At 43.2% G+C, this 25000-nt stretch overlaps 3 protein-coding genes across 13 annotated transcripts in view; 2 read left to right on the top strand and 1 right to left on the bottom strand.

Annotated features, from left to right (window-relative positions):
- The window catches only part of g6fl (g6f-like), a 21399-nt gene extending 18910 nt beyond the window's left edge, over nt 1-2489 (top strand). For 5 of the 8 annotated variants that reach the window (XM_042108036.1, XM_042108034.1, XM_042108031.1 and 2 more), the window contains 5 exons: nt 201-326; nt 528-595; nt 1732-1755; nt 1911-1960; nt 2348-2489. In XM_042108036.1, coding sequence (XP_041963970.1) covers nt 201-326; nt 528-595; nt 1732-1755; nt 1911-1960; nt 2348-2366 — 287 coding nt within the window. In that variant the 3' untranslated portion in view covers nt 2367-2489. Of the gene's footprint in view, nt 1-200; nt 327-527; nt 596-1731; nt 1756-1910; nt 1961-2347 lie in introns of those variants that run through there. The other 3 variants (XM_042108033.1, XR_006034774.1, XR_006034775.1) reach the window with 3 other exon arrangements.
- Nucleotides 2490-5105: 2616 nt separating this feature from the next.
- The window catches only part of abhd16a (abhydrolase domain containing 16A, phospholipase), a 29963-nt gene continuing 10068 nt past the window's right edge, over nt 5106-25000 (top strand). The window contains exons 1-20 of one of the 3 annotated variants that reach the window (XR_006034777.1): nt 5106-5255; nt 5637-5693; nt 6094-6160; nt 6371-6457; nt 6555-6640; nt 6823-6896; nt 8277-8384; nt 8715-8829; nt 9102-9203; nt 9998-10061; nt 15053-15102; nt 15387-15510; nt 16366-16470; nt 16613-16676; nt 17669-17725; nt 17841-17903; nt 18681-18757; nt 20303-20401; nt 20522-20568; nt 20681-21078. Coding sequence is in view for 2 of the 3 variants with exons in the window: in XM_042108037.1 (XP_041963971.1) it covers nt 5154-5255; nt 5637-5693; nt 6094-6160; nt 6371-6457; nt 6555-6640; nt 6823-6896; nt 8277-8384; nt 8715-8829; nt 9102-9203; nt 9998-10061; nt 15053-15102; nt 15387-15510; nt 16366-16470; nt 16613-16676; nt 17669-17725; nt 17841-17903; nt 18681-18757; nt 20303-20401; nt 20522-20568; nt 20681-20764 (1632 nt within the window). In the remaining variant the exon portion in view is untranslated. Of the gene's footprint in view, nt 5256-5636; nt 5694-6093; nt 6161-6370; nt 6458-6554; nt 6641-6822; nt 6897-8276; nt 8385-8714; nt 8830-9101; nt 9204-9997; nt 10062-15052; nt 15103-15386; nt 15511-16365; nt 16471-16612; nt 16677-17668; nt 17726-17840; nt 17904-18680; nt 18758-20302; nt 20402-20521; nt 20569-20680; nt 21303-25000 lie in introns of those variants that run through there. The other 2 variants (XM_042108038.1, XM_042108037.1) reach the window with 2 other exon arrangements.
- The window catches only part of vars1 (valyl-tRNA synthetase 1), a 38838-nt gene continuing 20186 nt past the window's right edge, over nt 6349-25000 (bottom strand). The window contains exons 29-32 of one of the 2 annotated variants that reach the window (XM_042108028.1): nt 24693-24871; nt 22599-22748; nt 22306-22400; nt 6349-6364 (exon numbers count right to left, since the gene is read on the bottom strand). In XM_042108028.1, the coding sequence (XP_041963962.1) occupies nt 22332-22400; nt 22599-22748; nt 24693-24871 (398 nt within the window). In that variant the 3' untranslated portion in view covers nt 6349-6364; nt 22306-22331. Of the gene's footprint in view, nt 6365-22206; nt 22401-22598; nt 22749-24692; nt 24872-25000 lie in introns of those variants that run through there. The other variant, XM_042108027.1, reaches the window with a different exon arrangement.

Raw genomic sequence — 25000 nt, 5'->3', positions numbered from 1 at the left:
CTTGCTGCCTGCCAAAGAGTCGATAACACACACACAAACACATTCATACCAACACACATACTCATACACATGAGTCTCTGCACAGTTCTGGATTGTGTATAACCTCTCTCTCCCTCTCTCTCTCTCCCTCTCTCTCTTTCCCTCTGTCTCTCTCCCTCTCTCTCTCTTTCCCTCTGTCTCTCTCTCTCTCTCTCTCTCAGAGAGCCCCAGTGGTTCTGTCCATTCTCTGCTTCCCTCCTTGTCTGCTCTTTTGCTCCTGGTTCCTGTGACGACGATGGTTGCTGGGGTGTTTCTATGGCGACGGGCACAGAGTATCAGTCGCCGCGGTGAGTCATATCACGCCTTCTGTGTTTCTGTCCATCATTTTCTCCTCCTCTAACTCTGTCCATGATTGTTCTGATCCCTGTCTGTTTCTCAGATAGAACCACATGACCGTGTGTGTGTGTGTGTGTGTGTGTTTGTCTGTCTGTGTGTGTGTGCCTGCGTGCGTGCGTGCGTGTGTGCGTGTGTATGTGTGTTCTCTACAGGAGTGGAGCATTCCTCTTATTGTGGGGAGGTGGAAAATATTTATGAGAATCCTGAAGACCTCAGACAAGTGAGCAAACACTTGTTTACCTCTCTCTCCCTCTCTCTCTGCATCTTTTCCTCTCCATCTTTCCCTCTCTCTCTCCCTCTCTCCATCTTTCCCTCTCTCTCTCCCTCTCTCCATCTTTCCCTCTCTCTTTCTCTCTCCCTCTTCTCTTCCTGTTGTACCTACCCCCCCTTATCTGGTAAATATTTCATGATCCCAGCATCTATTTCCTGCACAGAAAATGATGAAATCTCTCTCAGTTCCTGACCCTCCATGGTTCCCTCTCTCTCATCATTCATCTCTCTCTCTCTCTCTCTCTCTCTCTCTCTCTCTCTCTCTCTCTCTCTTCTCTCTCTTTCTTATGCTCTCTCTCCAGAGTGAATGATTTCATTGTTGCATTATTATGAGTGTGTGTTGGGGCGCTCTGTAGGCAAGTGTACGTCATCTAAGACTATAACCATATACATATTTAAATATCTTTGAATGTCATATTTTATATAGCACTGGAAACTAAAGTATATGTGTGTGTGTGCGTGTGCACTTGTGTACTGCACTGTATACTGCGTCAATTTCATATACATACAGAATAATTAACACTACTACATGCCATATACACATAGAACATTAGAACACCACTACATGTCATATACACATAGAACATTAGAACACCACTACATGTCACACACATATAGAACATTAGAACACCACTACATGTCACACACATATAGAACATTAGAACACCACTACATGTCGCACACATATAGAACATTAGAACACCACTACATGTCACACACACATATAGAACATTAGAACACCACTACATGTCATACAAACATATAGAACATTAGAACACCACTACATGTCATACACATATAGAACATTTGAACACCACTACATGTCACACACATATAGAACATTAGAAGCGTTCCAGAAGCTCTGCGCTGAAGATCAAATGGATGTAAAGAACGTGTGATGTGAGTGAGCACGCACGCCTCAGTCTCCCTCCCCTTTCCACCCTCTTTTTCTCAAAGTCAAAGTGCTTTACTGGCATGAAGAATAGGAACTTGTATTATTAAAAAGGACAATGCATGTGAACATATTTCATATACATATCATTATACATAACTCTCCCCCCTCCCTCCTCCCTCTCTCCTCTACAGCCTCCACAGGGTGCTGTTTACATGGTACGTGCTCTCTCTCTCTCCCTCTCTGTATCCAGTTTTATCTTCTCTCTCTCCTCTATTTGTGTCTGTCTTCCCAACATTAAAGTTATAAACTCATAAACATTAAAGTTATAAACTCATAAACATTAAAGTTATAAACTCTCCCCCCCCCCCAGGATCTGAAGCCCACTGGAGGTGACTGTAATGTGTATAAGGAGCTGGACAGGTGAGACTGTAGTGTGTATATATAAGGAGTTGGACAGGTGAGAGTGTAGTGTGTATAGGGAGTTGGACAGGTGAGAGTGTAGTGTGTATATATAAGGAGTTGGACAGGTGAAAGTGTAGTGTGTATAGGGAGTTGGACAGGTGAGAGTGTAGTGTGTATATAAGGAGTTGGACAGGTGAGAGTGTAGTGTATATAAGGAGTTGGACAGGTGAGTGTAGTGTGTATATATAAGGAGTTGGACAGGTGAAAGTGTAGTGTATATAAGGAGTTGGACAGGTGAGACTAGTGTGTATAGGGAGTTGGACAGGTGAGAGTGTAGACAGGATGTAAAGTGTTATTGTTTGTGGATGTGATAAGGAGGTAAATTCTTGCTGTTTGTGATTTCAGATATGATCAGTGTAAATAAAAACACTGCAGAGAAGAACCATCTCACACTCTTCCTGAACAGGAGCACAGGAACACTCTACATAAATACACACACACACACACACACACACACACACACACACACATACCACACACGCACGCACACTCGCACACACTCACACAAACATGCATGAATGCACGCACAAACATGCATAATTTCATTTTTTTTAATTATTTAACTTTTCTTTGATATTTTTTAATATTTGCCTGGTACTGTAACTTAAACACACACACACAAAATAAACACATAATGATGCTGTATCTGTTGTATTAACACACTTTATATGTCAATCACGTGATCATGTATCTTCTGTATGAAATGAACACATAAATAAACAAGTAAATAAACTGTGGGTCTCGGGGTCAGAGAGTTCATATTGAAAAACAGAGCACACACACAAATAGGCTCCTCTTTGAGTAACATACTTGGATGTCACATACATATACACACATACACACTCTGGACTGGATGGAAGATTCCAGCTGTTCCTGGTCTCCAGTACTTTATACATCACTGAGAGACACTGACTGAGAAGTGTGTGTATGTGTATGTGTATATATCATCATTGAGGCAGGCTGAGAAGAGTGTGTGAGAGAGTGTGTGTTTGGCAATAGTCATCTTCAACTGTAACTTTACAGTAGTGATGTTACCCATGAACCCCCTGCTTTGAGGCGTGTATCGAAGACATGAACCAATTTGGAATGGAGCTTTGTATCGGAGCTTGATTCGTTTTGTGATAATCACGTAACCAGTGACGTCCGAAGCTTTGTTTCACACACACCCATGTGATTGCTTCTAAATTGAATTCAAAGCTTTAAAGTTGCACAACACGTGGCGCGCCTTTGTGGGTTGTTGAAGGAGAGTCAACAGAGTCAAGAGTGCTGCTGGCATGAACGCTAGCAGCCTGGGCTTTTAGCTCGATTGTCAGCACGCTCGACTCCCGATCCGAGGTGCTGCTGTTTCGCGGGGTCGAGTCCAGGCGTGTGCAGGCCTGAATTGCGCAGTTTCAACACAACGCAGGTTACAGTTGGTCTAGGCTATGTAGGGCTACTCAATATAATCACAGAAATGTGTGTGCAATGTGCATGCCCATTCTTCATGCATCTCCCTCCTAAATTGATTTATTTGTTTACAAACCCAAGAAATGTTCACAGCCAAAGTACTACCTTTATTGTTTTTTGTAGAGAAGGCAATTGCAGGGTCCCAAATAGGCTTAGTTATTTATTTATCCATTAATTCATACTTAACATTTATTCATTTTCGACTCAAAAACATTCATGGCTAATGTGTGTGAAACAATTCGTGACACAATGCTATCCTAACTTTCACCAGCAGAGGTCCTCATAGAGCTCTGAAGCTTTGAGTACTGAACCTTTTTTCCATACAATTGGATTGAAAGCTTCATTGGTTCAGAAAGTTTCAGTTCACCATCACTACTTTACAGTGCAGTCAAGTTTTCTAATGAGTTTTGCACTCATTAGAAAACTTGCAACTAAACTGCACTAAATGGCAGCCTGAAGGGGCTTCACATCGTACATGCAAGCGGCAGCGCTGCGCTATATGAAACATATTATTGTCAACGGCCTGCATGCTCAAGAGCTGGCCTGCCGCTGCGCTGAGCAATGTGATCTCCCCTTGAACCATTTAGTACTGATGAAGCTTTGGTGGTGTGTAGATTAAGTATAAGTAAGTATACTCTTTTGATCCCGTGAGGGAAATTTGGACCCTTTTTTTTTTTTGGTTATCCCAATCCGTGAATTAGTGAGCAATGTGATCTCCCCTTGAACCATTTAGTACTGATGAAGCTTTGGTGGTGTGTAGATTAAGTATAAGTAAGTATACTCTTTTGATCCCGTGAGGGAAATTTGGACCCTTTTTTTTTTGGTTATCCCAATCCGTGAATTAGTGAAACACACACAGCACACAGTGAGGTGAAGCACACACTAACCCAGATGCTACAGTGGCCTTGCTCAAGGGCACTTCAGCTGTGGATGTAGAATAGGAGAGCACTGCTCAACCACTTTCCCCACCCACATTTTTCCTACTGGTCAGGGATCGAACCGGCAACCCTTCGTTCACAAGCCCGAAGCCCTAACCAGTAGGCCACGGCTGCCCCCTAGTAGTGGGACAATTTGGTGTGTAGATTAGTGATGGGCAAATGAAGCACTGGTGTGTAGATTAGTGATGGGCACTGATGGGCAAATGAAGCTTTGATGAAGCACTGACCCACTGAGAACAATTGTTTTCGAAAATGGGTTCATTACTCGAAGCAGTAACTGCGACCTCTCCTGGTGAAGTGCCAAGGCTGCACTCGGCAGTGGACAGGAGGCTCTAAGACTAGTGAAATAAGAATGGGATATCATTCTTTTTACAAGTACAAGATTGATGGATTAGTGTATTGTGTTATTGGGTAAAGCAACCTTCGGAGCAGTGGTTTAAATGGAATTGTAGTTAATGGTTTGAAGCACGTATCGACTCTTCAGTGTCAGACATCATTACTATTTAGTGAACGGGATTTAAGGCAGTGACATCATGTTGGATTTCCGTAGGCCTACTGTTTTGCATGAAGTTTGAATGTGAAAATGTCTGAGTGTCACTGATTGAGGGTTATTTCAATATTGTTTATTTTAGATATCGTTTTTTTATTTTACTAGTTCACAATCATAAAAACTGCAACGAATGACGTCACCTTTTTTGTTTGTTTCGCCTTTTTCGCAGGCGTTAGTTTTGGACCGTACGAGTTTCCGTTGACATCAACCGAGTAGAATGGCCGGCCCGATATGGTATCGCTATCTCTTTGGGCCCAATCTTAATCGCACTCACCGCTCACCGGAGACTGCCAGGCCCGACGGAAGGGTCGCGAGAAGGGTATGATTGTGTGTTGTCTCTTGCGAGTGATAGAACACCCCCAGTAAGACGACCAGGGTGCACACAGCTGAATATTGCGCAAAACGCGCTAGCCTGCGTTTGACGTTAGCCGTCCTAGCTAAGTGCGGAAGTGTTATTAAAAGCAAAAGCGTTCAGCAGTGCTGAATGACCCAGAGGAATGCATCGGATAGATGAGATAGCTAGTGACAACATCTGCTCTACTTTCAGCGTGGTCGTATCTCTTATGTTATTGAATGCATTACATAGCTAACAGTTAGCTTGTGGATTATGGCATGTAGCATAGGTTACAGGGTTGTTTTGAATGAAGGTCTATCATTGACTGCTCTAACTGACGCGTTGTGGGTCGTCTTCTGTGTCCAGGGATGGCCCTATCAGCCGCGGAGCCTGGAGAAGCACGCCGACAGCATCCTGGGCTGGGTAAGTTGATGTCAAGTCACGGTAAGTTACCGTGCATCTGCCCTATCATCGTGAGTTGACGTCAGTCACGGTAAGTTACCGTGTATCTGCGCTATCATCGTGAGTTAGCTCCACTGCGAATGAACTGCCAGCTATGTTTCGGGTGTCAGCCCGCATTATGGCACGTGACGTGGGGGTGGGACCCATTGTCTATCTATATAGGACATTTACAAACACATAACGTGTGTGTGTGTGGGTGGGGGGGTGGTGTATGCACCATGCACCATGCAGGGGTCACATTTTAACAGGACATTTTGGTCAGAGCTGAACAGGACATGATATGCCAGTGGATATGGCTTACGTTTACCTGGTTATGTCATGTCCTTGACTACTGTGTGTGTGTGTGTGTGTTTGTTTATAGGCCTCAGCTCTCTGGTCCCTGTCCTACTACAGCTCCCCCCTGCTGCTGTGTTACCTCTACAGGAAGGGTAAGGGGCGTGTGTGTGAGTGTGTGTTGCAGGGTATATCTGCAGCAATAAGCTGGTCCTGGTGAGCTGATACGTTGGTATTGTGCTAGTCTGTAATAGTGTGTGTGTGTGTGTTGCAGGGTATATCTGCAGCAATAAGCTGGTCATGGTGAGCCGGTATATTGGTATTGTGCTAGTCTGTAATAGTGTGTGTGTGTGTGTGTGTTGCAGGGTATATCTGCAGCAGTAAGCTGGTCCCCTTTAGCCAGTATGTCGGCACCGTGCTGGTCTGTCTGTTGGGCGTGGCCTGTCTGAGAGGTGAGTGGACCAATCACTGTTAAGCACTTCTGTAACCATGACTACACAGGGTTCCAGTCAGAAATAAAAAAACAGCGTCTTGTTTTGCAACCTCCAGGCTGGGGTCGCTGGAGAAACTCTGAGTATGTCCAGTTCATTACCATCCTGGAGGAGACCAGGAAGAATCACATACCCAGCAACAAGGTGTGTGTGTGTTTGTTTGTGTGTGTGAGTGTGTGTTTGTGTGTTTGTAAGGGGTGTATGTATCTGTGTGTGCAGGTAGATGGCTTTGTGATTGTGTATTTATACAGTAGTATGCACATGTTTATATACTGTGTGTGTGTGTGTGTGTGTGTGTGTGTGTGTGTGTCTCTCTCTCTCTGCAGAAAAAGTTGGCTAGTTACGACTTCGACTTCTCCCACTGGCCAGCAGACTTCAACTGGAAAGAAGTTAGCAACCCGTGAGTTCCGTTTGTGTGTGTAGAGGCTGGTATGGTCTATGTAAAAAGTAGAAGACCTCAACTTGTGATTAAGACTATATGCTCTAGTTTGTATTACATGCAATGCTACACCATGCTACATGCTACTGTAGCATTGCTACACCACGCTACATGCTACACCATACTATACACTAACACCATGCAAACGTTACTCTACACGGAAACATAACGCTGCACGCAAACACCACGCTATCTGTAACACCACAGTACATGCAAAGACACACTACACACTAACACCACGGTACACGCAAACACCATGCTACACTGGTATACGCTAACACCATGCTACACGCTAACACCATGCTACACGCTAACACCATGCTACACGCAAACACCATGCTACACTCTGGTATACGCAAACACCATGCAACACCATGTTACACGCAAACAGCATGCTACCCTATGGTACACGCAAACACCATGCTACACTATGGTATACGCAAACACCATGCTACATGCAAGCACAATGCTACATGCAAGCACAATGCTACGCTATGGTATACGCAAACACCATGCTACACGCAAACACCATGCTACACTATGGTATACACAAACACCATGCTACACTATGGTATACGCAAACACCATGCTATACCATGCTACATGCAAACACCATGCTACATGCAAACACCATGCTACATGCAAACACAATGCTACATGCAAACACAATGCTACACTATAGTATACGCAAACACCACACTACACCATGCTACATGCAAATACCATGCTACACTATGGTATATGCAAACACCATGCTACACGCAAACACAATGCTACACTATGGTACACACAAACACCACACTACACCATGCTACATGCAAAAACCATGATACATGCAAACACCATGCTACACTATGGTACACGCAAACAGCATGCTACACCATGCTACACGCAAACACCATGCTACACGCAAACACCATGGTATACGCAAACACCACGCTACACACTAACAGGGAAGCTACACCAGGCACGTAGCTGAAGCGCTCCGGTCGCGTTGCGTCTGCTGCAATTAGCTTCCACTATAATCAATGGAAATAGCTACACCAGACGTGATAGCGACGCGTACGTTCAAATAAAATAGACCAGTGTTCTAAAATGGATTTTACGCGTCGCGGACGGAACGTTTCAGTTACGCGCCTGGTGTAGCTTCCCACTAACACCACGCTACATACAAACACCACTCTAATGCTAATGCTGACTTTTCTGAAGGATGAGGAAGTTCTCAGTACATAGATTCCTATAAAACTGCTAAAAACATTAACATCCACCTTAACATTACAAGTGTGCAATACATTTACATCTATACATTTAGCAGACGCTGTCCTGACTTTGTCTCCACAGGAAGTTGTCTAAAGGGGGCGTGTCTCTGCTGAAACCTGAGCCACGACACAGAGGAGCAGCCGACAGCATCCTCAACACAGTCCGCACACTCCCCTGCCACATCATCAGGTACACACACACACACACACACACACACACACACACACACACACACACACACATAAACACACACATAAACATGCTCCCCTGCCACATTATCAGGTACACACACACACACACACACATACACATGCTCCCCTGCCACATCATCAGGTACACACACACACACACACACACACATACACATGCTCCCCTGCCACATCATCAGGTACACACACACACACACACTCCCTCCTGCCATATCATCAGGTACACACACACACACACACACACACACACACTGTCAAGCTCTATGGAATGGAATGATACTGTTGTGATCTAGCGTGTGTGTGTGTGTAGTTTCCTGATCGCACACTCGTTTGGGAGGAGGATGTTGTATCCTGGTTCAGTGGGGCTCCTGCAGAAAGCCATGAGACCCATGCTGCAGCAGGGACAGGCTCGCCTGGTAGAGGAGGTACACACACACACCACACCACACCACACACACACACAACCCTTACACAGAAACACTGGGTTTCACCCTGCAGTATTCTCTGGTCTTTGTTCCCAGAGAGTAAATGATATCTCTCTCTCTCTCTCTCTCTCTCTCTCTCTCTCTCTCTCTCTCTCTCTCTCTCTCTCTCTCTCTCTCTCTCTCTCTCTCTCTCTCTCTCTCTCTCTCTCTCTCTCTCTCTCTAATTAATGATATTTAAATTGTCAGTAAATAACTTTCTTTCTCTGGTCCAGCTCAACGGTCAGAGGAGCAAGTTGATTGCGTGTGATGGGAACGAGATCGACACCATGTTTGTAGATCGCCGCTCAGAGGGGGGAGCCAACGGGAAAACTCTAGTAAGGCGTGTGTGTGAGAGAGAGAGAACTTTGTGTGTGTGTGTGTGAGAGAGAGAGACTGTTTGTGTGTGTGTGTGAGAGAGAGAGACTGATTGTGTTTGTGTGTGTGTGTGAGAAAGAGAGACTGAATGTGTTTGTGTGTGTGTGTGTGAGAGAGAGAGACTTTGTGTGTGTGTGTGTGAGAGAGAGAGAGAGACTGATTGTGTTTGTGTGTGTGTGTGAGAGAGAGAGACTGATTGTCTTTGTGTGTGTGTGTGTGTGAGAAAGAGAGACTGAATGTGTTTGTGTGTGTGAGAGAGAGAGAGAGAGAGAGAGAGAGAGACTGATTGTGATTGTGTTTGTGTATGTGTGTGTGTGAGTGAGAAAGAAAAAAGAGACTCTGTGCTTGTGTGAGACTGTGGGTCTATACGAAACGGGAAAAAATGCCTTATAAGATAAGGATATCTAACATGGGGACGAGGCATGTCCAAATCAAATATTTCTGTGAAATGCTGCCTTAAATTTCTGTGAAAATATTTCTGTGAAATGCTGACGAATTTTGAAGGCAGCGTAGATGTATCCTTCATGCTGCCTTCAATGTCCAAAATTCTATTTAATTATCAGCAGCTACAGTACTGCAGTTATGCTAGACCACTGGCTGAGCCACCTGGGAGAGGTAGAGAGAGCGACTCTGTGCTTGTGTGAGCCTGTGTGTGTGTGCGCAAGAGAGCGACACTGTGTGTGTGTGTGTGTGTGTGTTTGTGTGTGTGTGTGTGTGTGTGTGTGTATCGGCTCTAAATGTGTGTGTCTGACAGGTGATTTGCTGTGAGGGAAATGCTGGTTTCTACGAGGTCGGCTGCATGAACACTCCATTGGAAGGTAAGTTGTGTGTGTGAGTGTGTCAGGGGTGTGATTCTTCCGTTTTTAAACGGAATTCCGTTTTTTTTCGACTTGAAAATGAGACCCACGCAATTCGTATAGATCTGCTGAGTTTTTTTAAAGGGGGGGGGGGGGGGGGGGTCTGTCGGTCAGAGGTAAGCTATATTTCTGTATAACACAGGCTATTGTTATGTAGGCTATAACAGGCCGCTGACAATGACGACGGGTTTTGTGCTTCACATCTTTCCTAATATCACGCCGCAAGTAGTGTATTCCGTTTACTAGTGGATTTCATTGCAAGTAAAAGTAGACGGGTTCATCAGCTGCGTTCTGAAGAATGCTTGATTCAAGTTCAGTGTGTGTGGCTAGACTAGTTTCTCAGCAGAAGCCATGAAACGGTAAAGGTCAACAAATTGTTTTAAAAAGACATCATATATGAAGTTGTTTTTTTCTCGCTTTGGCTTTGCATCGGGTTCGCTGTCAGGATTTTCCGATAATGAATCTCGTGATGCTGATATTGAATTTTTATTTCTGGTGTGTAAGCTGTGCTTGAAGTTAACTGTGACACTAGCCTAAGGTTTTCATAGTTTTAACACCAAGCCTGTCTACCTTAGGCCTGTCTACCTTAGGCCTACTACATTGTTTAGTTAACACCTTGTCATTTCGCGTTTGTCCAGCCATTCACCTCCGTGAACCTTGCGCCCCTTGTCTAAAACATATTTCAGGATGCCATCTCACCATGAGAAAACGTAACATTATGGATACCAAGAGATCAAAGCTTTGGCATGCTTAGTAAACATTGGTCTTGCACATAATATTGAGCTGAATATTTAGTGGAAATAGCCTACTGTAGTATTGTGCTGATAGATAAAAATATCATGTACTCAAAGCACTGAACATTGTAGGGTAAAAAAGGGAGGCAGGCAGGATTAAAAGAACGCTTTATCATGTACTCAAAGCACTGAACATTGTAGGGTAAAAAAGGGAGGCAGGCAGGATTAAAAGAACGCTTTATCATGTACTCAAAGCACTGAACATTGTAGGGTAAAAAAGGGAGGCAGGCAGGATTAAAAGAACGCTTTATCATGTACTCAAAGCACTGAACATTGTAGGGTAAAAAAGGGAGGCAGGCAGGATTAAAAGAACGCTTTATCATGTACTCAAAGCACTGAACATTGTAGGGTAAAAAAGGGAGGCAGGCAGGATTAAAAGAACGCTTTATCATGTACTCAAAGCACTGAACATTGTAGGGTAAAAAAGGGAGGCAGGCAGGATTAAAAGAAGGCTTTATCATGTACTCAAAGCACTGAACATTGTAGGGTAAAAAAGGGAGGCAGGCAGGATTAAAAGAACGCTTTATCATGTACTCAAAGCACTGAACATTGTAGGGTAAAAAAGGGAGGCAGGCAGGATTAAAAGAACGCTTTATCATGTACTCAAAGCACTGAACATTGTAGGGTAAAAAAGGGAGGCAGGCAGGATTAAAAGAACGCTTTATCATGTACTCAAAGCACTGAACATTGTAGGGTAAAAAAGGGAGGCAGGCAGGATTAAAAGTAAAGTAAAGAAGAATGCAATAAGGAGGCGCACATTAAGTGTACAGGCAGTTGCAAGTGTGGAAAGAAACAGACATATGCCATAATTACAAAGTAAAGTAGCCTATTACATATTTATAACTCTACAACAATACATTTGCCAGTTTACTTACAAGTGCGTGTATGGAGATGTCGTTCATCTCCTTGATGAAAATTATACTCTTTCCCATTCATTTCCTATGACGGTCATTTTTGACCGTAAACAAAAAAAAGTGTGACCAAGTTGAATAAATCACTCAAAATTCAAAGAAATGAGTCACATATCATAAGTCCTTGAGGCAATCTGAGGAAAAATGGCATATTTATGGTACAGGGAATGTATAAATCGGTCATTTTTGACCGGAACAGTGTTAGAAGGTTAAAGGCGCAGTCCGCATTTTAACCCTAGCGCTCCATTTAGTTAGCCTGGAAAATCCAGACCCTGATAATCTAGAAAGATTAAGGGTCTGGCAAAGAACAATGTAATTGCCTAACTCGAGGGGCGGCAACAAGCATACAGTACATTTAAAAATCTCACTGCACGCAATTGGATAACACTAGACCATGTTTACTCTGAATGATTTCGGACTTCGACGCAATCGGATAACACTACGACCAATGTGTACTGTCCTCCAACGTTGCAGCGCTGACTTCATCAATTTAGCTGGTTCCCCGGAATGTTGGGGTAAAAGTAACGTGCATCATTGTTCTTTGCCAGAGTGTCTCGCAGAGACAATTCCATTGTGCTCTTGCGAGAACTCTGGATTTCCAGGGTACCATTTAGTGTGTGTGCGCTTGTAAAACTAGTGTGTAGCTTAAAACAGTTAGAGCCTACCATTTATTTTAGGAGGAGAGGTGTAGGACCTACAGTGTTACTTTGGGAAGAGAGGAATCGATGTAATTTGATTCTCTTTGGAACTGAAATATTAACAACTTTTAAGTTGCAACCTCTTGAATCAGCATCAATATCAGTATCACATGATTCACTATTTTGTACGTAGGCCCAGAGGACTGTTAGGGGGCAGGCTATATTATCATCAAGTAGGCCTATAGTAAATAATTTAGTCAACATTTTAACTCAATGTTGGTTTAAGTCATAAACAAAACATAAATTGAAAAAATCCATGGTTCTGCATCACTGTTGGCAAAATGATCATGATGGCCTATATATTTGGTAGGTGATGTAAATATATATGGTAGTCAACACACTACACTACACTAAAGTACTCAAACCATCGGGGGAGGGGGGGGGGGGGGGGGGTCACTATGTGCTAAGTATATTTTCCTTTTTGTTACCTTTGTCAATTGGGTAGGGGGTGTGTTATCATTTCGCAAATAATTTGTGTTTTGTTTTATTTTTACATCAGATATAACCTTTGTGTCTGTTGGGCAGAAAGATATTCTGGGGGGCTCTATATGGGCAGCCATGGCCTACTGATTAGTGCTTCGGACTTGTAACCGGAGGGTTGCCGGTTCGAACCCCGACCAGTAGGCAACGCTGAAGTGTCCTTGAGCAAGGCACCTAACCCCTCACTGCTCCCCGAGCGCCGCTGTTGTTGCAGGCAGCTAACTGCGCCGGGATTAGTGTGTGCTTCACCTCACTGTGTGCTGAGTGTGTTTCACTAATTCACGGATTGGGATAAATGCAGAGACCCTCACAGGATCTAAAGAGTATATACTTATACTTATACTTACTTACTTATATATATGTGTGTGTGTGTGAGTGTTTATGATGTAATGTGGGTGTGGGGCTCTATGTGAGTGTGTGTAAGAGGGGCTCTCTGTGTGGGGGGCTCTGTGTGTGTGTGTGTGTGTGTTTCTGATGTAATGTGTGTGTTGAATGCAGGAGGATACTCCGTTTGTGTGTGTGTGTGTGTGTGTGTGTTTCTGAAATAATGTGTGTGTGTGGGGCTCTATTAGGGGTCAGCCGATATGCATTTTTTAAGGCCGATACCGATATTGATATCTATGACTTAGCATGGCGGATAACCTATATTTGGCTGATATTCTGGGCCGATATTCATTGATCTGTTGCAATAACAAAATTGCATACTGAATGGGCAATATACAGAGTTAAAGATGGTTTATTGAGTAGATGTAAATCCCTTTACACCTTAAATGTACTAAAAGTAGGCTACAAATACAAACAGGCTGATACGGGTTAGGCTACTAGGCTTCTAGGCTCTTCTCCACACTGACAGGCTGCAGAGCAGAGGCAGGCACTGTCTGGGAAACACGCCACAAAATTAGTGACAGTAAATTTGAACCAGCTGTATGTTGGATTAAACACAAAAAGGCACATTTGGACAAATATCGGCAAAACCGATTTGAGTTGGCCGATATTAATATATATGATTATAAATGCCAAAAAATGTGTGTGTGTGTGTTGGGTGCAGGAGGATACTGTGTGTGTGTGTGTGTGTGTGTTTGTGTGTGTGTGTGTTTCTGATGTAATGTGTGTGTTGGGTGCAGGAGGATACTGTGTGCGTGTGTGTGTGTGTGTGTTTGTGTGTTTCTGATATAATGTGTGTATGTGTGTTTTTGATGTAATGTGTGTGTTGGGTGCAGGAGGATACTCTCTCTCTCTCTCTCTCTCTCTCTCTCTCTCTCTCTCTCTCTCTGTGTGTTTCTGATGCAATGTGTGTGTGTTGGGTGCAGGAGGATACTCTGTGTGTGTGTGTGTGTTTCTGATATAATGTGTAGTAGCGTTTAAGTTTTTCCAATTTTGTCTACTACTTGTGGCTGAGTGGATCCTAGTCTTGCTTGACGCGTGTTTGAAATGATGAGGAGTAGTGGTTTGTTCCAAGTCGGTCCCTTCTGACCATTTATTGTTGACAGTTTGTTGTAAAGAAAAACAAATAAATACACTATAAGGCTTTCTATTAAAGTCCAAGCTTTAGTCAGCACAGCAGCACGGTCAAAAAACTGTTCTCAGCCACGCCCGCATGCTGCGGCCTACAGCTCTTAAGGTCACCCCCCTGGGGCTCCACCTTCAGCAACCTCCTCCAGGTTCCTGTAGGTGGGACAGACAGACCTGTGCCCATACTCAATCAACCACTCTCACATACATACGCACACAGACATGCACACACATACTTACTCCGGCTAATAAACAAAGAAAATATAAGAATTAACATGAAGCTCAATTTGGCTCCTACATAATGTGTGTTTTTGATGTAATGTGTGTGTTGGGTGCAAGAGGATACTCTGTGTGGTGTGTGTGTGTGTGTGTTTCTGATGTTATGTGTGTGTGTGTGTGTGTTTCTGATGCAATGTTTGTGTGTGTGTTTGTTTCTGATGCAATGTTTGTGTGTGTGTTTGTTTCTGATGCAATGTTTGTGTGTGTGTTTCTGATGGTGTGTGTGTGTGTGTGTGTGTGTGTGTGTGTTTCTGTTGTAATGTGTATGTTGGGTGCAGGAGGATACTCTGTACTCGGTTGGAACCATCCTGGATTTGGAGGAAGCACAGTAAGTGCCAGTAACCTCTTTCTCTGTCACACACACACACACACACACACACACACACACACACACACACATAAACATACTCTCACACACACACACACACACACACACACACACACACGCTCAGAACCTCCAAAAGTGATGTGAATGTCACCCAGGTTTTGTGTATCGTATTGCTGTGTGAGATATGTGTGTGCTTTTGACTCGGCTGTGTTCGTTTGTGTGTGTGGTGATGGTCTCATAGCGTTCAGATACACACACTCACACACCCTCCACTCTTCATCCAGGGCGTGCCGTTCCCTCAGAACGAGGCCAATGCCATGGACGTGGTCATCCAGTTTGCCGTGCACAAGCTGGGCTTCCAGCTCACTGACATCGTCGTCTACGCCTGGTCCATTGGCGGATTCACAGGTACCCACCCTAGCCACCACTACACCTGACAAGCTTATTACCTGCACAGGTAAACACCACCACTACACCTGACCAGCTGAATACCTGGACAGGTAAACACTAATTACTATGGCTGTCACGATTTCGTCGAAATGCACAACTTTAATCCAAATCCACAACTTTACAATAAATAGATAAATAAAACTAATATGGGTAGCATAAAACATATAGAAGAGTTGTAAAAACAGTGTAAAGAGATGTGCAAATTATACAGGCTTGTTAGGAGAACCTTTTTTCCTGAGATACTGGTTCAGGGATGTCATGTCAGTCATTCATGTCAGTAAACATTAAAGCTAGAGTCCAAGATGACTTTAAGGCAGAAAATGCACACTAACAGTGCAATATTCCGTGAACACGAACGTTGTGTCTCTTCGGCGTGTGCTATAACAGTCAAATTATCATTCTGTGTTATTTCAGTTCTCTATGTTCATGTCTAGTTGTCTGTTCTGTTGTTTAGTAGCCTAGCTTGCGATAGGAACATTTTTCAAAATAGAAAAGCGGTCTCAAAATAAAAGCCCCCCCCCCCCCCAAAACAGAAAACATTAAAAAAAGATCGAAAATCAAATTGAATTGTGACCTAAAATCAAAATTGAAATAGAATCGAGGATTTGGAGAATCGTGACACCCCTACTAATTACCTGCCCGATAAACAGCTTGTTAAATATCTGCAGATTGAGCATCTCAATGTTAAAACACACCTGAGCGTCACATGTTTAATACACACTTTCCTGCCATTAAATCCTTCGACTTCAGACAGGCATTCTTTCCCGGTAGCAGTGCTCACTTGTCATATGTAATTGTGTGTGTGTCCTCTAGCTAGCTGGGCAGTGATGTCTTACCCAGAAATCAGAGCTCTGGTGCTGGATGCCTCCTTCGACGACCTTCTGCCCCTCGCCCTCAAGGTCATGCCTGACAGCTGGAGTGAGTCCAGGGTCAAAGGTCAAACATGGCCGACCCTGTTTCCTGTTTCGGGTGCGCTGGGTCTTACTGCTGCTTTAGTCGAAACATCAGATCTAATGTGTGTGTTTGTTTCTTGTCTGTGTGTGTGTGTGTCCGTCCGCAGGGCCATTGGTGACATACACAGTGAGGCAGTACATGAATCTGAACAATGCAGAACAACTCTGCAAGTATGTTAGCCATACACACATACAGCCACTTTATTTATTTTAATAAGCCACTGTTAACTTTTTTGTGATGGTAATTCACCCTTCGCTAAGCCACACCCGAAAACCGCCACAGGCCAATCGTGGCTTAGCAACCCGTCACTAGGCACGGGAGGTCTGACAAGCTTTTCGAGTTTTGCAATGTTAACCTATGGAGACTGAAGGCCTGTGGGTCACGAAGGGCACTTATTTGGATGTGTGGTGCCCTAACCCACGTGAAGACACAGTGAAATAACATGTTACACTATAGAAAAATGATATAATTAGGAACACATATTGTTCTAACTATAAAAAAAAATGGCATATTGCATGATATTTCCATAACCGCGAGATACACGCTTCAGGATAACGGCAAGAAGTTGTTAACAGACGTTCACCAAGATGTATAGCCCATCAGCAATCTATTTAAAATAACACCTATTTGAAGTACCATTCATGATATGTTGTCAAATATTGAAGTTGTGGGAAGTACATAGCTTAAATGCTATGTTTCTTTCGTCCCCCATGCCTGTTCCATTCATTCTGGCCAGGAGAGTCAAATGAAACAAAACGCACATTCGACTTCTGCTTAAATAACTCATGAACGGTTTTGTTCAGAGATGAAATTCCAACTGTATTTGACAGAGGACAGATGTAGGTTGCTAGTGACAAAATATTAGCTTTCAGTGTGGTACGATGTCTTTGTAAATTACATTTCATTGAAAAGTCCCGGTTCTCCCCTATGTAATAGACGTGCAGGTTCCTAAAGCTTGTCAGGCATAGCAACAGTAACTAAGGAGGGACTTAGCGAAGGGTGAATTTGCCAGTTAATAGTGAACATGTGAGTAACGTCTCCAGTTAATAGTGAACATGTGAGTAACATCTCCAGTTAATAGTGAACATGTTAATAGTGAACATGTGAGTAACGTCTCATGTTACTAGTGAACATGTGAGGAATGTCTCCTCTTTTTTGGCAGGTATCAGGGACCGGTTCTGCTCATCAGGAGAACCAAAGATGAAATCATTACTACCACGTACGTTCCCCCCCCCCCCCCCCCCCCCCCCACAAACACACACGCACGCGCACACACACACGCACACACACACGCGCACATTCTGACATTTATGTGTGTATGTGTGCACCCACAGGGGTCCAGAAGACATCACCGCCAACAGGGGCAACGACCTGCTGCTCAGACTACTCCAGTTCAGGTGAGTATACACACACACACACACACAGAGAGAGAGAGAGAGAGAGAGACTATTCCAGTTTAGGTGACTTTGTACACAAATACACACCCACCTCCAGGAGGGTATTCCATTAAGCAAGCTAAAGGCAAATCCTGGCTTATTTCGATAAGTCTTAAAAAGTAAGTATATAAGTATTCATACTCTTTTGATCCCGTGAGGGAAATTTGGTCTCTGCATTTATCCCAATCCGAGAATTAGTGGAACACACTCAAACACACTTGTTTTGTTCAAGCGGGAGGTCAATGATACTTGCGATTAATTCCAAACCATGATCCTCGCTTAAATGTATGCCTTCATCCTTGGCTAATGACTTTCAAGTAAAAATGCTGTAGATTCCTCTAGTTTTCCCTTACTTGTGCAAAATCTATCCCCTTCTCATCAATCTACTCTGTTGGGTTACTTTTCTATACGTGCACGAGCAGAAATGCGAGCTGCCCTAGGCCTCGATTGAATAAACGAGGTCAAGATGCAGAAAACTTGAGTTAGTGGAAGGTCCTGAGTCTCTAGTTCAAGCCAGGCTATTTCTGTTTAGCGCCACTTTAATTAGCGACGTTGATGGGATACCCTCCAGTTCAGGTGAGGGGCTGCCTCAATATATACACGCACACACACAGGGAAATCAAAACGGTTAGCTTTATAAATAATGGTTGATTTGTCTCACTTTCACATACACACACTTCGTCCCTACACTGTCATGCATACATACACTTCCTCACACACACACACACTGTGTTCCAGGTACCCAAAGATCATGACAGACGAGGGGGTGGCATCCGTCAGACAGTGGCTGGCAGCAGGATCACAATTGGAGGAGGGTAAGCTGTGTGTGTGTGTGCTAGTGTTGTCACAATATCAAAATTATGACTTCGATACAATACCTGCCATAAATATCTCGGTGCTCGATACTGAAACGATACCACGGCGAAATCCTAAATTATCTGGAAAAGAAAGGACGCAGACATCCTCCAAGTGCATTGAGTCATTTGTGTTGAATTTGGTGCACTTTTGTAGTGTGCAGGTCAATTCTGGGTTCTAAACTTCCTACATAATTATTATTTTTTTATAGTAGTAAAATAGTAGTTTGTGTGTGATTAAGTCCTTTATTGTTTGTTATAGTTCATTTACATTGTTTTTGGTAATACAATACCTTTAAATAGCCAAAGTAGGCTAGATTAAGGTCAGTGTTGAAATTACTGCATGCAAATCACTGAATGCAGAGGGGCCTAATCTTTAGGCCATTTGGTGTAGGCTACCCTAGGCCTTCCTGTGTTTATGGGATTTCTTTGACAGTTGCAAAGGAGAAAAGGTGAAGATAGTCTTCTTTGCTCCCAGTGTACAAGTACGACTTTCCAACCACTCAGATCTTCATCAGATAGGCCTAGCCTATTTACCTGTTGCAATATATCTGTGTGCATTCCTACATTACGTATATTTCTTTGATAACATTATTTGCTACCACGTAGCAATAAGCCGCTATTATTATTAGGACTCAACATGCTTCGGTGGTATTATGCTGTGGGCTTTAATTAGCGCATTTCGGGTAGCCTATCCTACATCTGGGCAATAATTATTGAACAAATTGCAGTCTATGTGCATAGCATGACAAACATTACCAGTAGTACTGACTGAATATTAAATAGATCGTTTGCAAGTTATGGTAATATTATACTAGTGTGAACATTGTGCTTTCATCACGATAGCACTGTATGATAAGTCGTTAATGTCTCGTCAAAATTCACTGATGAAGGAATTTCGCTTTATCGCTTTAAACATCATTTCACTTAAGCTAGAATAAAACTGAAGAGATGAACTTGGCACTAATTATGTAGTGGTGTTTTCTATAGCCTATTCGTTAACCTGTCATTCTTTGAACTCTTTAAAAATGTTGGGATATGTCTGTGAGGTGCTTAGCCAAGTTCTATGCGTAGCCTACTGCTGAATGACTTTGAAACATATTTTACAAACGGGCCTCTGTGTACCTGATGGCTTGCACTATCCGCGATGTATCTGAAATAGTTCCAGATCTCACTTCACCTTTTGTTTTATCCCCAAGCCAATACAAGGACTGTTGGCAAAGAACTATGTTGACGTTGGCTGCACGCGCACTCACTCACTCAGAGCTGCTTGCTTGACATGCCCACTTGCCTGGATGCGTGCAAGGAGCATGGAGAGTAAGAGCAGTCCACACAGACACAGAACGTTATTATTTTAATAAAGTATCGATTCTAGAAACGTCGGAAATCGTATCGTTTTTTGCGTGAATGCATCGTGATGCCTTTCTAGTATCGATACACCGTGCAACACTAGTGTGTGCGCGCGTGTGTGTGTTATGAACCCTGTTCCTGTTCCCGTTCCCACAGCAGAGCTTTACAGCAGATATGAGGTGGATGATGACTGGTGTGTGTCTGTACTGCAGTCCTACCAGACAGACACACACACACCCTTTCCTTGGGCCGTAGGTGAGGGGACACACATCTGACAACAGCTGCACTAATCATACATGTTTTGTTTATTTAGAGCGCTTTATCGTATAAGTGCTGTAACCGTGTGTCTGTTTGTGTGTGTGTGTGTGTGTGTAGGTGAGGACATGACTCCTGAGGGCAGAAGGCAGCTGGCTCTCTTCCTGGTAAGTAGCCCTTTGCTCAGTCAGGCTGTAGAGATTAATCCCTCTGAAACCTCTAACACACACTTCTCTCTCTTTCTATCCCCCCCCCCCCCCCCCCCCCCCTGGTGGTCAGGCACGGAAGTACATGCGGAACTTTGAGACCACACACTGCACTCCTCTCCCAGCCTCAGAGTTCCACCACCCCTGGAGCCTTTAGGGGGCGACAGAGTCACCATTTGGGGAGAGAGAGAGATGTGAGAGTGAGTTAGAAAGATAGGGAAAGAGATGGATGTGAGAGGGAGGGAGTGGAGAATCACCAGCGAGAGGCGGAGTTTGGGTTTGAGGATCAGCTGCAGAGCTTGTGTGTGTGTGTGTGTGTGAGAGAGAGAGTGTCTGCATGTATGAGAGCGAGTGAGTGAGTGAGTGTGTGTGTGGAGTTGCTACATGCATTTCGATCTCTGGTTCTGCTGGGAGTTTAAGCTTGTTTTCCTGTGTTGGTAGAGGGGCTATGTAGGGGTAGTGTGTGTGTGTGTTTTATGGAGCGTTGCTTCAGGGAGACACCCACACACACTCTGGAGCGTAGCCCGTCTTCTCTCTGCGGCTCGCGTTTGTTTTTATTTACTTGTTTATGTTTTCTTATGTGTTGTTTTGGTTTTTCTTTTCCATGTTGAGAGCATCACTCTGAACAAAGCTCCTGAATAAACTACACGTGAAGTAATCCAATTAATAAAATCCTTATCATGGAAAAAACAAAACCTGTCTGTGTGTGTGTTTCTTTGCAGATACCCTTCAGTGTGGACAGGGTGAGCCAGTCACCCCAAAGAAACATGACTGGTGTCTGTGTAAGAAATAAAATAATTACAGCTAAGGCTTTAAAAGAAAAGTCACTGGTAGAGTCTGACTTTGTGAAAGTTTGTTCCTCAAAACCAGTGAATACAAATAATAACTGCTAGCACAGAGGTCTTTCTACCCTCCCACACACACACCCCTAGAGGATCCTAGTGAGCATTCATTAGTGAGCACTGAGAAAACAAAAGCTGCCTTTAGTATATAAACTATATATATGCCAATATATATAAAATAAACTATATAATAAGGCTATTTATTCCCACACCTGGTGAGGTATGGAGTGTGTGTGTGTAAGAGAGAGGAATTACAGCTATGATTACAAATGATTATTTTTAAAGTTGATGAGCCAGTCAGGTTTTCTCAATAAATCGATTATTTGTTTGGTCTATTAAAATGGAAAAGTGAAAAAATGATGATTGGTGTCCAAAGCATTTGAAGAAGATGTCTTCAAATGCTTTGTTCTGTTCACACACCAAACACATTCATGTTCTGCCAGGTTGTCACATGTTCAGTTCACTATAGAGCTCCAAATAAAGCAGGCAAGTTTAATATACTGGAAGTTTAGAATTTTAGTTTTGTTTTCCTTAAAAATGACTTAAAACAGATTAACTGATTACCAAATAATTTAATTTCAAAGGGGATTAAATTAACAGTTGTCATCTATCCCAACAGCTCAGCGAGTCGTCTCAATGGGAGAACGCAAGTGGGTGTTGAGCATCCACCATCTGCTGAGTGGTGTAGTCTGAGAAATGATTGGCTGGTGGTGTGTGTGTGTGTGTGTGTGTGTGTGTGAGTGAGAGAGGACAGAAGTCAGATCTCTAAAAGGCTTTATTATACCTTATCCAGCGACAGATACAAACTCACAGACCAGAAAACTGCAGAAAGAACCCTAACTAACAAGAAAAACAGTGTGTGTGTGTATATGCTAACTGGAGTTACATCATTCGTTTGAAGTTCTCTATGGCTTCCATCACTTTCTCAAGCTCAGTCTGGCTCTGTCGCATCTGGGGAAAAGATAAAGAGTGTGTGAGAGAGAGAGTGTCTTCTGAGACACTGCAGGGCTCATGCAATAATAATCTGAAGAAAAACTAGAGTGAAACTCCAGCTCAAGCTGACAGCTCATTTAGAACTCTTGACTTCTGGAACATGCCGTCTACAGAGCAATCCCTTTTTGTGTGTGTCTGTGTCTGAGTGCTCCTCACCTTCTCGGCGTCGGCCTCCTGCACCTTTGCCGGAACCTTATCCCTGTAGTCACTCTTGGCCATCTTCTCTCTGAGCTTGTCCATCTGCTTCTGCAGGTCAGCCTTCTTCCCCGACAGCTTACACACCTCCTTCTCCACGTCAATCAGGCCCTACACACACACACACACATACAATTTAATTTGGATCTTAAAGGAACATGCCAAATCACACACACACAATTTAATTTGGATCTTAAAGGAACATGGCAACTTTTTGGGAAATTATCTTATTTGCCATCTACCCAGAGGAAGATAAGAGGATACAAATGTTCTCTGTGTGAGCAATAACCCAGTCTGACAGTTAGCCTAGCTTAGCATAGGCTAACTGGTGTAACCCACTTCCAGTTAATTATCTTAGCATAATTCACTGGAGGTGGGTTACACCAGTTAGCCTAGCTTAGCATAATTCACTGGAGGTGGGTTACACCAGTTAGCTTAGTAGCTTAGAGATAGATAGATGGATACTTTATTGATCCCCAAGGGGAAATTCAAGGTATCAGTAGCATACAGATATCACACACAACATGCACTTACAGCAGAAAAAGTAATATACATATACCGTATTTTCCGGACTATACGTCGCACCAGTGAAAAAATGTGTCATGAAGAGGAAAAAAACATATATAAATATATATATGTTGCACCTGAGTCACAGGACCAGCCAAACTATGAAAAAAAAGTGCGACTTATAGTCCGGAAAATACGGTAATAAAACTCCACTGTACAATAGACAGTAGAACAGCTCTCTTAGCATCAGGGTTTTCCTGATTGCAACAGTAGCATTACACCTGGCTAAAGAAACAAATGTTTCTGCTTCTTTATGGGCTAGATTTCTACCCATAACATGACAGTAAAATTATTTTAATTTAAACATAACCTAGCCTAGCCTAACTATTGCCAGTACTATCAACTTATGAAAAGCATTTTCATTTACTAGAAATATAGGCTATTTCAAAAAATAAAAAACTATAAATCCAAGGAGAAGTGAGAACATCAGTTGAGCAGCCGCGAGCCGCACGAGAGGAGGCAAAGAGCCGCAGGTTGGCCACCCCTGCAGTAGAAGATAAAAATGATACTAAAATACTAAATATACTATATAAACTAAATCAAATATCAACATAGTGTGCTTAAGGATGATCAAGCATGACAGGGCAGGGACTGAGCCTGTAATTCAGAGTGCAGCTGAGGATTATTGCCTCTTTGTTGTCCCTGTCAAGGGTGCCATGGTCGTGGACCCCTCAACAGACACAAGCAAGATGCAATATACTGTACAGTTGAAAGGGTGGGGATAGTAATATGGACATATAAGAGAATAATGTACAGTGTTTCCCCTAGAATTTTTTCCAGCAGCGGTGCTGTTGATCGTAGGAATAAGCGTATTAGTTATCCACCTCTTTGTCTTATACACCATTAACAAGCTGCTTGTTAACACTTACAACTGTTAACAAATATGCTTGTAAGTAACTTAAAAGGCTGCTTATTAACACTTACAAGCTGCATGTTAACAGTTAGTTAATGTTATTAAAGGATAACAACAGTTAACTAACTGTTAGTAATGAATTGTTAACTGCTTATTATGCACTTTTAATACCTAATAAGCACATGTTATTCTAAAGCGTTACCAAAGTATTAAGCATCAAGTACGGCCACAGTCCAGGAGGGAGGGAGGGGTTGTGCAAATGTGCTAATATAGCATGTAAACAGACTATGCAGAGAAGTGTCTTTTGGTGATGTACTGGAGTTGATGAATATTTTCATGCTGTCAAAGTTTCTTTTTACGCTTCAGTGGGGTCGTCTGACCTGGACCACAGAACTGCATAGCAGCTGTGTGTGTGTGTGTGTGTGTGTGTGTGTGTGTGTGTGTGTGTGTGTCTGTGTGAGTGTGAGTTGTGAGTGTGTACCATGCAGATACATTTGAAGACAGTGCCAGTATTAGCTGCTATAGAAACAGAAGATCTACACATCCAAGAATGAATTAATAAACTGTGCATCGGCGCATGCGTGTGCGCGCGCACACACACACACACACGTTGTGGCCCTCCTTGCGCTGTGTACCTTTAGCATGAGGTGGACGGTGCAGCGGTCAGAGGCGATGGCCACCGCACAGCCCTCTGGGATAGCACTGTCGCCCCCGGTTACAGCAGTGATGGTCTGGGAGTAGGAGAGTGTTTGGATCTGCAGACTGTAGCGCTGCACCACTCCTACTGTCTGAGCATCTATACACTGCAGATAACCTGAAACATACACACACACACTGCAGATAACCTGAAACATACACACACACACACACACACTGCAGATAACCTGAAACATACATATACACACACACACTGCAGATAACCTGAAAGAAAATAATCACGCAC

This window comes from Alosa sapidissima, chromosome 10, assembly GCF_018492685.1.
Source record: "Alosa sapidissima isolate fAloSap1 chromosome 10, fAloSap1.pri, whole genome shotgun sequence".
NCBI classification, from domain to species: domain Eukaryota; kingdom Metazoa; phylum Chordata; class Actinopteri; order Clupeiformes; family Clupeidae; genus Alosa; species Alosa sapidissima.
The sequence above is the reverse complement of the archived record's forward strand: the minus strand, read 5'-3'. Positions and strand labels throughout refer to the sequence as shown.